General features: G+C 59.5%; 1 protein-coding gene across 1 annotated transcript; it reads right to left on the reverse strand.

Moving 5' to 3' along the window:
• Positions 1-626: 626 nt before the first annotated feature.
• Positions 627-10,742, reverse strand: VOLCADRAFT_86305 (uncharacterized protein; the record flags this gene model as incomplete). Its single annotated transcript, XM_002946188.1, has 13 exons — positions 627-693; positions 926-1,111; positions 1,391-1,434; positions 1,578-1,679; positions 1,873-1,947; positions 2,968-3,270; positions 3,725-5,445; positions 5,479-6,141; positions 6,451-7,258; positions 7,505-7,714; positions 8,360-8,758; positions 10,037-10,162; positions 10,665-10,742. 13 exons carry the CDS (start codon positions 10,740-10,742, stop codon positions 627-629), a joined length of 4,782 nt encoding a protein of 1,593 aa, XP_002946234.1.
• Positions 10,743-15,723: the final 4,981 nt, after the last annotated feature.

Genomic DNA, 15,723 nt, shown 5'->3' on the forward strand with positions numbered 1-15,723 from the left:
CCCATACAATCGCCACCCTGCTGCGCCCCCGGTGCCCACAAACCCGCTGCCCTGCCGCCCTCCCTCCGCCACAAAAGCCCTTCACGTACCCCCCCCTCTGTCCCTCTCAGGCATGCACCAGCCACACCTAGACACGGCGACAACGAACACGCCGTACCCACATGCCTTTGCATACCGGCAGGTTCGGACATCGCTTAGTTTGTTTCGTACAGCAAGTGCAGCAACCTATCCATTTCGTGAAGCTGAACCCCCCAACACACGCACACACGTACCACTATCGGCAATCCCCTCATCGCGGCTCAGATCATTTGATCACGTGCGAGTGTCACTGTGAGAGATGAGCGCTACGTGGGCACCCCTCGCGCGCGCTTCGGAAGTTTGTTTCCTACCAGGGTGCATCCAACATCTTGGGTTGCCCGGCTGCGGCGTGCGGGGCCTACACAATCTTTTGCATCAGAGGGCCTCCCCCCCCCCACACACACACAACACACGAAACACACAGAGTAAAACAACAAGCAACTGACCATTCTAGGCATCCTACGCAAGGCTGTGGTATACAACCTAGGCTAGGTTAGGCACTTCTCAGGACTGGATCGCATCCTGGGCGCCCCCACCCCTCCACATCGTCATATCGGTCCATCCATCAGTCCGAGGAACACGCTGGTGACCAGAGCTGTGCACTCGGGAAGTCGCCTGTCGGCACCGAAAGCAAAAGTGGGTTACGAAAGGCAGAGGGGTTTGTCAACAAAGGCAAGTATATGAAGGCAAGGGAAGCAGGAAGTGGGTTGGGGAGCAAAACACCGATGTACGGCAGGGCGATTAGTTACAGAGTATGTGGTCTGTAGTGGTCTTTGATACGGTAGGTGTGCAACGGTGTCCCCTCCCCTCCCCCTCCCTTGCTCGCCCTCCGGTATCGGTCGCGCACCACTCAATGCACTTCTGTAGCAGTCGTCCAGCCGCCACCGCCGCGTCCGGCATGGACTCCCGCAGCTCGCTGAAGGCTTCGTAGGCGAGCCAGTCCTCCGTGTAGCCGGCCTCCTCCAGACACGAGCCCGCGGAGCTCAACATGAGCAGTCGACCCAGGTCACAAAGGAACGGCTGCAGCTGCCACCTGTGGAGCCACACGGCGAGTACACACACGCGGGACCACACGCTGGAGCAGAGCAAATTTCTCCACCTTTTTGGCGCCCTGCATCCTGGAGAGAAAGCTGTGAATGCATGGCATGTCACCTGGTTCAACACACGGGTCGTCAACGGTAGTGCGCATCTTAAAAGCTCCCCAGCCGAGGGGAAGACAGCACACAGCCACTCGCACCAGGCCCTGCCATCACCACCACTACCACCGCGAGAACCATCAGATATGCTCCTTGGTTTCCATTCTTTGTCGTACCTGTCGTACAACTCCGCTAGCGTGTTGATTTCCTCCGCCACACCCTCCGACGGCACCACCAGCAGCGGCAGCCAGGGACCCAGCCTGTCGCCGCAGCTGCTCTCCACGAATGCCAACCCTGGAGTGGCTAAGCAGGGGGCATCCAGTCCCATATCCGCAATCAGCCCCACCTCCGCGGCGAACGCACCGAACGCATGGCCGTCGCCGCCGAATGAGGCAACGGCGGCAGCAAGTGAAGCCACAGCAGCAGCGGATGTGCCGCCTGGACCCGTCTTGCCCAGTGACACCGCTGCCGCGGGATCAGTCGGAATTGCAGCTGGCGGCGGCTCAGCAGCAACGGTCGCAGTAGCAGCAGTAGCAAGAGCAGTAGCAGCAGCAGCAGGCGCCTGCTCGGGCGCCCCCATGGTCCCCGCCGGGCCCCCCAGTGCGACCAAGGTGTCCGGCGACGTGAGGAAAGCCGAGGGACACAGCTCACAACTGACCAGGCAGTCTCCTCCGTAGCGCAGGTGCAGCTCTGCGGGCTGCTCCCAATCGCGACCAGCCTCTGTTTCTTCTGCCTGCTGGTGCGGATTCGGGTGCGGAATTGAGTGGCCTGGAAGTTAGAGGAGATAAACAGGCGACTCAGGGGTGGGGGTGGGGAGCGGCAGGGACGAGGACCATGGCAGGGTTGAGCTGAGGGCTCCCCTCCAAGCCCCATTCCAGGTCACGGGCTATGCTGTGGGGGTCTCCAAGCCAACGACCCCTCGGAGCGCACCACAGGGCTCGCAGGCGGTTACCCTTCCTCCACCAAATTCCTCATGACTGCATGTTTGTCTGTCTGTCTATCTGTCTATCTATCTGCCTCCAGCGCTCATCCGCAAAAACGCCAGCACTCCAGCAAGCTGGCACGGAGGCCAGTTCGCGCTCGGGCAGAAGGTACCTAGGGCAGCTCAGGTCGGTCCCCTCGGCCGCCCAATGTGAGGCGGCTTTCCACGGATCAGCTCCTGGGGCACCCGGGGCTCGGTGCCACGTAGGGTTCTCCTCAGCTGCTTGCTGGGCGGGCTGTTGTGGCTGCTGCTGGGATTGTCTAGGTAGCTGGTTGCACAAGTAGTTACCCAAACTACTCATCGACAGCCCCAGTGCATACACGCATACACCCTATACGTTCCCATGGAGACAGATGCTCTTTTTTGCTGAAATTCACACAGACATAGCGGAGCCATGCTGAAAGCATGGAGAGGAAACTTTCCCCGGGGGATCTTAGTACGGGCAGCATTCGAGCGCACTACAGGGCGAAATATGGATTGTGCCAGGGCATGTGCCGACGAGCTAGATCTGTATTGCTATGCTGCGATGGATCCCGATTAGGTATGCTGGGTATGCGATTAATTGTTATATTTCCCCATCCGGCGCCTATCTAGGCAACTGTTCGGAGCGCTAAGTCATATTGAGAACGTGACAAAGGGGGAGGTGTTTTTGTTATTTCATTTTTCACAGTCCTCTTCATTTTTTTTCATGTAATTGAAACTCTCTTCGCCTCTATCCAGTTTCCTGAGCATCTAGCTAGGGCTTACGGCACGTAATTTTCCTGCACTTACGACGTAATTGTCAGCACTGATAGCAGTGCGATTCGCCTCCTGCCGGGCGAGCCGCGACAGGGGCGACAGCCTCAGGGTCAGCCTGAGGCTGCTGGCGCGGCCCGCAACGACAGCTGCCGGCCTCAGGCCCAGTAATGTGGGCGGAGGGGGAGCGACACCCCCACGAGGAACGTGGGGACAAGATTTTGCAGAGGAGATTGCCGTATCGCTTCCGGCTCCAGCCACATCGCCGCTATCGCTGCCGCTAGACGTCGCTGCTTGACGGCCGTCGACCAGATGCGGCGGCCAGGTGAGGCTGAGCACCTTCGCAGGGATGGAGCAGAGGGAGGGCGCGGGTCGAGGCCAGAGAGCTCCCTCGGAACGTGGCTACATACGATATTGCGCATATACCGCACGGACTGAACTAAACACGGTGCGCAACTAATCACAAACGCCAGGCAGGCAGGCAGGCAGGCAGGCAGGCAGGCAGGCAGGCAGGCGGGCAGGCAGGTGAGGCTTCCTGGGGAGCTGACGCTTACTTTGACTAACCGACCGTGCGGCGGCCTACATCCCCTACATCATCAGGATTACAATCATCACGCGCAGCCACCTCACAACCATCACCGCCAACGTCCCAATAGCTTCTCCTCTGAGTGGTCCCTCAATACAACCACAGGACCCCAAGCCCCCAACTCGACACCACCCATGGCCCCTACCACCCTTCCCATCCCCATCAGCGACACACCCCATGCCCCACACCACACCGGCAGGGCGCTACCTGATCATCAAGCTGGATCACCAGCCGTTGGTTTGTAGCAGCAGTAGCAGTAGCGGCCGCTCCCTCTGCCGCCGCCCCCGGTCCCGCCATCAGCGGACCCAGCAGCTGGCGGAGGAGATTACACAAAGAGCCACTGACGGGACCCATATGTCCTTGTGCGTTACTGGCCAGGGGCTCGTCAACAGCGCCCCTGACGAATGCCGGGACGGCGGCGGGGACCGCCGCCGCTGCCGCCGCCGCCGCCGGCAGCGTATCCGGCGGTCCATAGTGGTCCTGAGGGTGGCCGATGGCCGTACCGCTCCCATCGCCGCAAGCAGTGGCGACACCCGTGACCGCTTCACCGCCTGTAAGGCCCTCGTCGGAGAGGCTGGCGGCGGGGCTGCCAGCGCCGTTGCCGCAGCCACCGGTAGCCGCGCGCTCACCTTCCCTGCTGCCGCTGCTGCCGCTGTTGCTGACTGTGCGGCTGTCAGGACCGCTAGGGCTGTGCTCAATGGCGCACCTGGTCGGGCTCGCCGCTTTGCTCGTCGGAGCCTCAGAGAAACTGCCGTCACCGCTATCAGCGTGGCCCCCGCAGCCGATATCGGTGTCCGCATCAGCGCCGTCGCCGCTGCTGCTCTTACTGCTGCCAGGCCGCGCTCCGGTACCTTCATGGTACGACAATGCCGCCGACGAGGAAGTCGAGGATTCCACTGATGCCGACGGCGGGAGCTCGCTGCGATTCGGTGATAACACCGCGCCAGCCATTCCTTCAGCCGGCGGCGGCGACTGCAGCGTCGCCGCCGCCAGCCCCCCACATGGTGACCCTGGCCCACCCGCAGCAGGACCATCTGACACCATTCTCGTCAGAAGCGACCAGGCGATGTTGGTGGCGGGGGCTGCGGCGGCGCCGCAACTGACCGGGACAAGTACATCGGCTATCAGCAGAATGCAGCCGCTGCGGGTGGTGTACTGCAGCATCTGGAGGTCCATGGAGGTGAGCCAGGACTGCAATGTGGCCCGGCTATCCGGCATGAGATCGCCGGGGGAGCAGCCGTGGAGCTTGAGTGATAGGCGCTGCAGCAGCCGGCCTGGGTTGTACAGCGCGGGCAACGAGAGCGAGTGCACGACGCCGTACGGTGGGGGGCCATTTGGAGCGGTCTCAACAGGAGGTAGCGAGTGGCTGCTGGGGAGGTTGTGGTAGGGGTTGTGGGTTTGCTGGTGTTGATGGGATTGCTGGTTGTCTTGGAAGTGCGGTCCAACGCCGAGGAGTGAGGACGCCGACTGCTGAACATGGCCAGGCAGGGTAGCGGCGGGTTGCGCCTTGTGCTGGCTTTGGTTGAGGTGGTTGTACTGGTTGTGCTGCAGCTGCTCATCAAGCCTCGTGGTGCTTGGCGGCAGTGGCGGCTGCTGAGACAGCAGTGGCTGTAGCGGCTGTAGTTGCCGGCCGGGTGTGAGCCCGGGCAGCATCACGGCCGGGGTGGGGTGGTCAAGCGCCGCAGCATGTGGCGGCTGCTGCTGCTGCTGCTGCGGCGGCGGCGGCGGGTAGTGGTGCTGCTGTTGGGAGTATTGCTGTTCCATTCCAAGCGGATGATGCAACAGCGACGACGGCTGTGGCTGTGGCTGCGGCTGTGGCTGCGGCTGTGGCTGCGGCGGGTAGGAAGTAGTCGGAAATCCCCTTTGCAGGGAGGCGACCGCGGGCCAGGCGCCAACACCCGCGGGTTCTTCTCCACTGGAAGCTCCGCCTTCAGGCCGGTAGGGAGAGGGAAAGGGCGCACCAGAGGCCTCCTCCGCAGAGCCCTGGAGTAGCTGGGGGCCGGTTGGCGGCCGCAGCAGTCGCGGGACGCCGCCGTTGCCGTCAGCCACCAAGTATTGCTGTGACGGCTGTTGCTGCTGCTGCTGCTGGCCGGTCCCTGGCGGGTAAGGCAGCGGCAGCGACGCTTTGGCCGTGTCGCACACGGTCGCCGTCAGTGGGTTGTACGACAGGTTCCCCTGGGCCGGGTGCTCGAGCTGTCTTGCAACTACAGAATCCGGCCCGCCCAACGGAGAGGCCACATCGCCGACAATACCTTGCTCGCTGCGACGGTGGCCACCGCTACCGCCACCGCTGCCGCCGCCGTAAAACACACCCCTACTGCTGCCGGGCTGTACAAATGGTGATGGTATCGGCGCCGATGTCGGCCAGAAGCTGGTCCCCGGTCTTGCGGCCTCCTTAAGTACGCCATCGGCATTGACGTATTCGCTTTCCACCCCGCCGCCGCCGCCAACGGTGGGCACCCAATCCATGCCGGTGGCCCTGGCGGACGCGATGGCGGCATCACTGCCACCAGCCGCCAGGTACGGCAGTGACGCCGGCCCCGGCGCCGAAACCTCCCCGCTTCTGACCCGTCCCGTTCTTAAGCGGTCTCCATCACCATCTGGATGCGCGGACTCCCGTTCCCCTGCGGTGTGGCTCACCATGTGCAGATCATCGCCGAACAGGGGTGTGGGGGGGCCGGGATCCGCGTCGCTATCATGACCGAAACGCCTGGCACCGCCGCCACCATCCTCCAGTCTGCAGCCACCATTGCCATTGCCGTCCGCGGGGGACGTCAGCCCCAAGGGCAGCGGCGAGCGCATCAGAGACTGTTGCTGTTGTTGTTGCTGCTGCTGCTGTTGTTGCTGCTGTTGCTGCAGCTGCAATGGCGGCAGCGGCTGCTGCAGCTGCAGGCGCAGGGCCCCTGAGGTGGCCCAGCCCGCGGGGGAAGGACCCGACTGCACCAGAGGACCGGACTGCAAGTCGGAACCCGAGGAGGGCCCGACGAGGGACCCAGACGAGGATCCAAGGCCGACTCTGTCCGAACCACCGCTGCCAGTCGTCCAAGCGCCGCTGCCACTGGCACCCGCTATCTGGGCGATCCGGGAGGTCCCCTTGCTGTACATATCGTCCAGCTTTTCTTGCTCCGCCGCCAGGTTGCCCAGCAAGGAGACCAGCTCACGCTCCAGCCGTACATCCTGTACAATGGACCGCGCGGTCAGGAGCTGCGGGTCACGGGGAAACGCGTCCGCCGCCGTCAGGTGTGGGCGCTCGACGCCGCCAGCACCACTCATCAGCATTGGCGGCTGCAGCAGCTCCTCCTGCTGCTGCTGCAGTGGCTGCAGCGGTTGCTCCTGCTGCTCCACGTTCCACACAGCGAAGGGATCCCGGACCTGCCGGGGGTCTTGCTGTTGTTGCAGCTGCTGCTGTTGTTGTTTGTTGCCAAGCATGAGCTTCTGACCGCTCTGTGTGGGCGGCATAGACATGGCGTCGACGGAGGCGGAGGGCTCTCGGCGCACATCGCCACCCTGAAGGAGACCGCAAAGGAGCTGCTGAGGCTGCGACTGGTGGCGCTCTGGCCGCTGCTGCCGTTGCAGGGGGAGAGCTGGCATTGCGTTTAAATGCAGACGCAGCGCCGTCTCAGGTAATGAAATTTGTGTGGCGGCCAGCGGCGCCGCCGCATCCAACTTGCCTTGATCCCGCAGCCCCTGCTCCTGCTCCTGCTTCTGCTGCTGTTGCTGGGGGTTCTGCTGAAGCTGCTGCTGTGATGACGGCCTGGTAGCCGCACCGCTTCGCTCATCCTCGCCTTCCAAATGCTGCTGCTGCGCCCTGAGACCCAATAACCATTGTCGTCTGATGCTGACATCGCCGCCGCCACTACCGGTACCGCCGCTGCCGCAGCCGCCGCCTCCCGCAGAGGCGCTCCTATCCACCAGCATAGCAGCTGGTGCCGCCTCCACCTCCACCGCGGCGAGGCACCTGCCAGGTGGCTTGTGGGTGATGCTTACGAGGCTATTGCCACCCAGACCATCCAGATCTTCGGAGCCTCCAAGTCGCGGGTTGGCACCACCGCCATCACCACCGAGCGGGGCGCAGAAAGCGAGCTTTAAGCTCTGCGACCTGGGATGCTCCAAATCCAGACAGAACAGTCCGCCGCTGCCACTGGCGCTGCCGCGGGCGCCGTCACTGGCTGCCGCCCTGGCAAAGTTCTGATGGTGCTGTTCCACGGGTCGAGGAAGGAGCAAGAGCAACAACAGCAGCAGCAGCAGGGGAGGAGGAAGGAAAGGAGGGCGGTGGTATTGTATGATAGCGGCGGCAATGCGTCATCAGCGACATGCGGTGGACGGTGCGGGATGCACGCAGAGGTGCCGGGGCCCTGAGCCAGGCGGAACGGGATATGCCAAAGGAGAGCGGTCTCAAGGTTGGCTGCATGCACGATGGATCAAAGAAGGGTAAACTAGATTAGGTCGCAGGGCCGCTGCCGCGGAAACGTCTTAACACGTACCGTGGGACATCATAGCCGCACACCATGTAGGCCGGCATGGGGGATACAACCAACACCCGCCGCTGCCAGCGACCGCTACGGGGTTGTCATGCAGCGCGCTTAATTAGGCACTGTGCTAATGAAGCCCCGAGATAACTTCAGGACGCATCCCAGAAATATTCCCGAGATATTTTCCTCATATTGTAATCCTTTAAAAGGATTCCAGAAGTCTAATCCAGCTCCGGAGAGATCAACTCCTGGGCATCGGCTGAACACCCACCCCCACCATTGCCACCAACACTACAAGCCTAGCTAGTAGCTACCAAAACCGCTATCATCCATCATCACCAGCACTTCATTGTGTCATTTGCCTCCGTACCCCGTCTGCAAAATGATCTCTTCGGGTCCAATGTCCGCTGGGCATCCCCGCCGCGAGCACACCCCGAGAGCCAAAGTCCACGGCGGTGTCTTCCGCCCCAGGCAGCTGAAACGGTCCCGAGGCGGACGCCCCGGCGCCAGCGCCTCCACGGGGTCGCGGAGCAGACCTAGAGGAATTCCTGGGCTCAGGCCGCCCAACACCAGCGACGGTAAGGCTGCCGTAGTCATCGTCATCATAATCATCATCATTTTCGTAGGGGTTGTCTTGGGGCGGCTGGTGGCGCTGATGCAGTGGCTGCTGGCGTTGTTGTTGCTGTTGCTCCTGAAGCCGTTGGAGCTGTTCCCGCTGCAGGCGCCTCTCATTCAACCTAAGGCGGCGCCGCAAGCTGTGTCGAGCGAGCTGGGTGCGGCAAGAGCTGCGGAGGAGTTCGCCGCCGCCCCGCGGGATGCAGCGGAGGCAAGAGAGGGTTTAGGAAGGCTCCAAACCAAAGAGATTGTGTGAGTGAGTGTTGTGTTGTTTGCAAACTGCTGAGTAAGAAAATGTATTGCCCACATTGAGCTTGTGCCAAATGTCTGCCAAAAGGGGGCTTGACGTACGGGGGTACACGCGGCCCCCAAAGCCTTTTTGCCTAAGGGATTGTGCCAAAACGTTTTGTACAGTGGACCCCGAGAATTACAGCAGTGCTAACCACACACTGGCAGCGTGTAAACCATTTGCCCCAGGTCTAACCCCGCGCTGCACCGGTCGCGACCCCACAGCGACCACGAGCCTCTACTTAATGTTATTCCGGACAACGCGATGCCCCACCGTTTGACATCGTCGAAGTCCGCAAGGTCTTGAAACTTCCCGCACTGACTCAAGTTTATCACCAATCCAATCGGTCAAAGTCCAGTTCACAAGCCATGGGAAGCCAGGTCACACGTGGCAGGCAAGGAAAAGGGACACACAGAGCGGAGCGGTCGGGCGCGGTTGGTTGCTGAAGCGCGGTTGGATAGCATGCGTTAGATGTGACAGATGCCACGCAAGCCACACCGAGAGACGTGCACACGCCGCGTGAATATTTGCTGTTGTGGGCAAAAAAGCCCGGGAAATATGGGGGGGTTATCTTTTGATTAAATTCACAGGCAAGTCTAGCCTAGATTAGATATTCACGGTGCAAGCATATCCACGCTGCCAATTTACCGCCTTGCAACGGGCCAGTTCAACAAGCGCAAGCGCTGTCTTGTGGACACATAAAGTAGCTAGCATGTGGACGGCCTGTCTTCCATATATGCACCGTAAGGCATATGAGTTCTGGACGCGCCGTGGGTTGCAGCAAGACGAAAGAGCAGCCGGCTCTCTGGACGCTCCATGCAAACACACAAGCATATGCAACCCATTTCGTCGCTGCGGATGCTCCCTCCCGACGCACGTAAAAACGCACAGGCGCAATATGATGGTGCGAACTAGGCCCTCCAAGTGCATGGCATTTGCAGTTCGCATTCACATGATGCGGTGCCAAATGGACATATTTGTTCTCGACTGCTGCACCTGCATCTTGCTGGCTAAAAGCTTCTGGAATCTTTAGCAGCGACACAGCCGTACGTGAGGCTGCAAAACACGTGGCGAGACGCAGCAAGAGAACCCTGGCAGCCCAGCAGTAGGCTGACAGAGCGACAGACAGACGGACGGACAAACCTGTTGACAGAAGCGTTGAATGCGACCATCCACCATGAGCTGTAGCGCGCGCAGGTGATCCTTGCACACGCTATAACGACGATAATAGGTGTCCTCCAAGCTCATGCGCCGCTGGCAGCCCTGAACCTGCACGAGCCGGGGGAGTGTCAGGGTCGTCAGGCAAGGGCAGGCAAGGGGATGGTGGAGCGAGGGAAGGGAGACGAGGTGCCACTTAACAATCAGGTGCTCCACGACGGGCTCTTTTCACACATGTGATTTGCAGGACCCGCAGTGGGAGCCAGGAGAAGGGCGTGTGGGCAACGTGCTACACAGCCGCCAGGATAGGCGCATCCATTAAGCGCATGGGACCCGAAATACTGTGGACTAGACAGGGAGCCCGTGCGGTTCCAGGGAAAAAGCCCAGCTGTTCATAGCACAGGTAAGGTCGTGACAGCATGCCAAGGGTACCCCTAACATTTTGGGGAATGTTATATTTATAGAACGTATCGTAAATGTTTGTAATGGACGCAGCTTCGCAGCCTGGGCTGGCGGGGAGCAATGGCTGTTCGCCATGCTACCAGTTCGACGAACGATGAGTAATAGTCAGGAAAGGGGCACAGCAGTCATCGACCGTGGCGTTCTCACTCACCTTGCATAGTTGCCCGTTACCGGGGGGGAATTCGCTCCCTCCTTGCGGCTGTCGTCGGGTCGTTTCGTCCTCGTTCATCTCCGTGACTGAGCGCGAAATGCTGAAAGGATGTTAACGGCTTAAAAAGTAGAGTAATTTTTGCAGTTTCTCGTTCCGGGCCATGTGGACACGCATCGCCCGTCAGCTCGCAAGGATTCGCGACGAGGATAGTCAGCCCCTGCTCCAATTGGAGATATGATGAAGCCCCTGGCAAAGCATGATGTAAACGCATTTATGAAGTCACCTTCATGGGTTGAGCATGCATTTACTAAAGGTGCTGCTGGTTGGGTATGCACAGCTTTAAGGACAGGAGCGCAACAGCCGTACGCTCTCTTCTCTCATTGGACGTACATGCTTAGCGTTCTGAGATGGGCTCTCTGAGCTGCACAGCACAAGGCATGTTTTAGGAACAGTAGTAAGCGCAGTACGCTATGCGCAATTTCTCAGGAGCGATTTATCCTAATCGATAAGAATGTAGATAATCTTTCCTCCAGAGAGCCTGTATGTAAGCCTCCTGTAAGGACACAGCGCTGTATCTTACTACGAACTTGGGACAAGTGCGAACAGAATTGGTCATAAGGAGTATTTGAGCCTACGATTATCCATCGCGTGTCTTAAGAAAGTGCAGGGCATTTTTCGTGACAGTGAACGCACGGACAAAATGCAGTACTTACGGTATAAAACCACAGACAAAACACAATACAGAAATTCTGTGGACACATATTACAATATTTAACGCATAAATAAGCAAGTGACCCAAACTTATATAGAAATCCCACAATCTGAAAATGTCCCCAGGCGCCGGGTTTACACTGTAAGGAAATGACGCTCAAATATTCAAAACATTACCTATCAATCTTTATTCCCTGCAGGCCAGCTGGCCTCATACGCTTACAATTCTGGGAAAGTCAACATCATGGTCATGATGACTAGTTTCCACTTGAAGCGCCAACCACCCCAAGACAACTCTTAAATTATGAGGATATTTCATCTGGGAGAAGAACTGTAGCCATCTTGAGGCCCAACGCTCGGTTTAGTAGTGCCACCAGGCATACGACTCCCCCAGCTCCCTCTACCGTGCTGCAAAAGACGAAACTCTGATACAGCAAAGCTAATCTGGATGTTGTCATTTTTTAATATATTTTGGAACCTCAAGAGCTGCTCCTGTCCTCCAGTTACTGTGTGGTTATACCGGAATTCTTATTCATAAATTTCTTACAGTTCTTGTCGCGCGTCCGTTACCTTCTATGTCTGGGCAAAGAGGTCAGATCTTTTGGATTGTATAGCGGCCATCATCAGAGGACAGAACATACCGCTGCAACCCTAGACGTGCCGCTGCAGCGAAAAAGCTGCTCCTGGATAGGCCTTCCTGCCGTTTACCATTGCGACGCTTCGCAAATCCCGAAAATACACTTTGAGCACAATCACGTAGGCCAACGGTAACAGTAGCCATAGATCCGACACGCGGGGTCGATGTCCCAGTTCTAGTCCTCTGCCAGACCAATGCATGGGGGTTGCGTTGCAACGAATGAGAAATGCATATATGACGGCTGGTCCACATGACGAGTGCGCTCGGTACGCGTTGTGGCTTGGGGGGACCACCGTCAACTTCTTCTGTGTGAAGGGGGCTCCTGGATGTGGCCGTGCTCGCTGCTTAGCTTCCGTACAGTTCGCGGCACTGCGCCGGCAAGCTTCTGGGATCAAATCCATAGCAACACCCCCCCAATCGAAATCATGTACCCAACGCACGTCGGAAAAGCCACCTTAGCTGTGGGCTGTGCACTTGTGAGGAGCTGTCTGTCTAGATCTGACCATTGCAAGTCCTGCTGCCAAAGACTTCTGTCCGCTCATTAACTGAGCCAAGCTCCCCACCGCCCCTGATACGGCATAGCCCTGGCCCTGGTCGATTTGGGATGCCTACACGCCCCTGTATTTCGCTGCAGACACAATACAGTCGGGCATCCTGCGTCTCGCTGTGGCGCAGGTGGCGTCTGGCTGGCCTGAAGCTGCCTCTCTTGAAGGGACACTGTCCTTTGCGCAAATTTGGCCGTTTTCCTTACCGAGCACCGCGGTGTCAACCGGCCTGATGAGAACTGCAGCATCGGGACAACCGTGGCGTCGGGAAGTGCTGCTGCTCGCACCCACGGGTTGTTCACGGGTACAAGCAGGCCTGTACGGCCTGCATATGCTGCTGGCTGTGCTGGCTCCGCTGGGACTGGTGTGGGAAGCCTAGTGCGACGTACGGCTGTTAGCAGCGGCCGAGCCGTCTCTGTGCGGCGTGCAGAGGCGCCGTGCCGTGCGCACAAAGCAAGGGCAGCGGCAGTCACGGCGGAGTGTTTGGCGTATACGCCAGCTAATCCCTGCATAGGACACCGGCAGCTTTGTGCAGTCGACTGGCGACCTCGCCGGTTCGATCCGGCGGTGCCTTAGCATCAGCCGCATTATCTCTGGTAGGGCTGTATCGCCGGGCGCGTCGCTGGCGGCGACGACGGCGGGAGAACGTGGATACCCGGCGAGTTGCTTACGCAGCTTTGGTGCCCATGATTGCGAGTATAAACAACGACCGGTGGACGCATGGATGCCAGCCGAGCTCCTGGTGGCCCCACGTCAAAGAGTGAAAATTCGAACCCATGTCGAAACAGAGATGCGATCAACAACGGCGGCTCTTGCCACGCTGTTGTAGCAACTGTTCCTCTCATGTTCCCACTTGTGCTGCTCTTCCTAGCAGCGCCGTGCTGGGGTTGGTCCGTCCTTGAAGGCCAGGCGATGCCGAACGCCAGCAGGAAGCGACATGCAATATCGTCCAGTCCGACTTGCCATACAGTGCCAAGCAGCCACACGGTTCGCCAGAGAATCCACCGTGACAATTCGGCACAAACTGCGCTGATGGCCATCCATTATTACTCCGCACAATGTCGGGCCGTTTTACTGAAGGCAGGGGGAGGCAGGGTGTCAAGATCCGTGCCCTACAGCTTTGCCACGTCTCCAAACATGCACAACAGAAAGAGGCCAGCGCCCAACCGCAGCGTTTTTCGCTACTCGTATGACGTCTGCCGACTCCCCTGCCGTCATAGTCACCGCACCCGTACAGGTTCATACACACGGTGTTTTTCCCACCCGTCCCCACGCACACAGTTCTGTCCTCCCACATGGGTCGATATCATGTCTGCTCTTAGGCCTGCTGCCGCCGAAACTGTGGTTTATGACAGGCGGCGAAGTGCAAACGGAGCCCCAAAGCTGTCCCGCCGGTGAGCCCCTGGTTTTAAGATACCCGGGGTGCTGTCCATGGGGACAGGGAAGTACCATCGTCATCGGTGTAGGAATGTTCCCATCGCTCTCGGCGGCTCGCCTCCTGCAGCTCAGTAAAAGAACTCGTGCAGTACTTCCCCCCTGGCACTACAGAACAGTCGCCGGTGACCACTTTCACCTAATCGCACTTCCGTTAACGCTACCTATGCCATTAACACTCCCATGCGCCCCGAAGAAACGCCGCCTTCGGCCCGTCTGTCCCAAGGTCTCGCTACGCCGCAAAAAAACAGGCCCTGCCATCCAGTACTCACAAAAGACCTATAGCGTGCAAAGCCTAGAGTGTTTTGCGCAATAAAGCATTCAACAGTGTCTCTACACAAGCGCACGCACACTTCACGCCCAGACGCACGAGCTCGCGCAACAGCCCCTTTCTAGAAAGGGACCAGCCGCACCACCAGAACCGCTGCTGCTGGCTGCCTTGCCCGCCAACACTTCCTGCTCCTTCTCTTCCTCCTGCGGGCCATTGCCTAGGCTCATGTCCACTATGCATTACCCCAGGGCACTCCGAGGAACGAAATAAAGTCGGCGCCAGCGCATCCCACCATACTCGACTCCCAGCCCTCACATGCCGAGGGGCCACGCGGAACCCATGGGCCTCAACGTCATCCGGTCCACGGCCACATGTTGCTGTCCAAGCGACATCTCACTCCCTACTTCCTGCTCAAGAATGCCACACACCTAACACGCAACAACGTGGAGCGAGCTGGTGACCTGGTCTGGCCCCCCAGCTGTGCGAGCATGCGTCCGAGAAAGAGCATTACTCTCCACTTAAGGACAATAACGGTAACCATCCTTCCCGCTTTCGTTCCGGGTCCGACGTCGCAATAGCCAATTAGCCCCCAACACTAAAAGCCTCCTGTGCCTTGAACAAAGACGAAACGTAACTACACTATCACATAAACGGGATACGGTCGTCTAGAAGGACAGCTTCCCAAACGCTTCTCGCATATTCTCGAAATCGTACGCCAGGTTCAACGCCATGAGCTGGGCACCGCCAAAGTAGCGCGAGCGCGGGAACACCGCCGCGCAAACCGTCCGCCACCGCTCCGCCGCTGCCGCGTCGCCCCACGTGTCACGCAACAACTTGTGCACGTCCACACACTGTGCGTGGTCGTGTGGCGTGGACCTGCGGACGGGACGAGGGCCGAACAGGGGGGATTGCTGCTGCTAGAGACCAATGGACCGGTCCCGACACACACCCTTGTGCAGAGTTGCACACGTGCGCATTAGCATCGTCTCATATTCAGTCGCGTCTACAACACCACGCGTAGCCTTCGCTCGTCTGCCTCAATCCTTCGGCTCAACCTTATTGACCCAGGGGAGGAGCATCAAGCCCTAGGCCAGGCACCCCGTCCCGCCGTCCAAGTTCCAAACGGGGGTGCGCCGCCCATCATGCCTCCCTCCCTGTCCTCCCCAATGGCCTCACCGCATGTCCTCCGCCGTGACGTGCGCCACGGCCGCGGCGGTCGCTGCCTGCTGCTGCTCCGCCCCGCCCGCGCTGCCCAGCAGCACCATGGCGTTTCCCGCTGCTACACGGTGCGCCAAGGATGCGGTGCCATGGGCTGCCCGCCAGGCCTCCGCGTACTGCGTGGGACTGCTGTCACCCAGCAGGGTGGCGACACCCGCTGCCACCACGGACCGCACCACCGGGTGCTGGGGTGGAGAGCTTTGGACTGCAGGCGCAGACGTACAAACGCACGGGAAGACGCGA

This window comes from Volvox carteri (assembly GCF_000143455.1).
Source record: "Volvox carteri f. nagariensis unplaced genomic scaffold VOLCAscaffold_1, whole genome shotgun sequence".
Lineage (NCBI taxonomy): Eukaryota > Viridiplantae > Chlorophyta > Chlorophyceae > Chlamydomonadales > Volvocaceae > Volvox > Volvox carteri.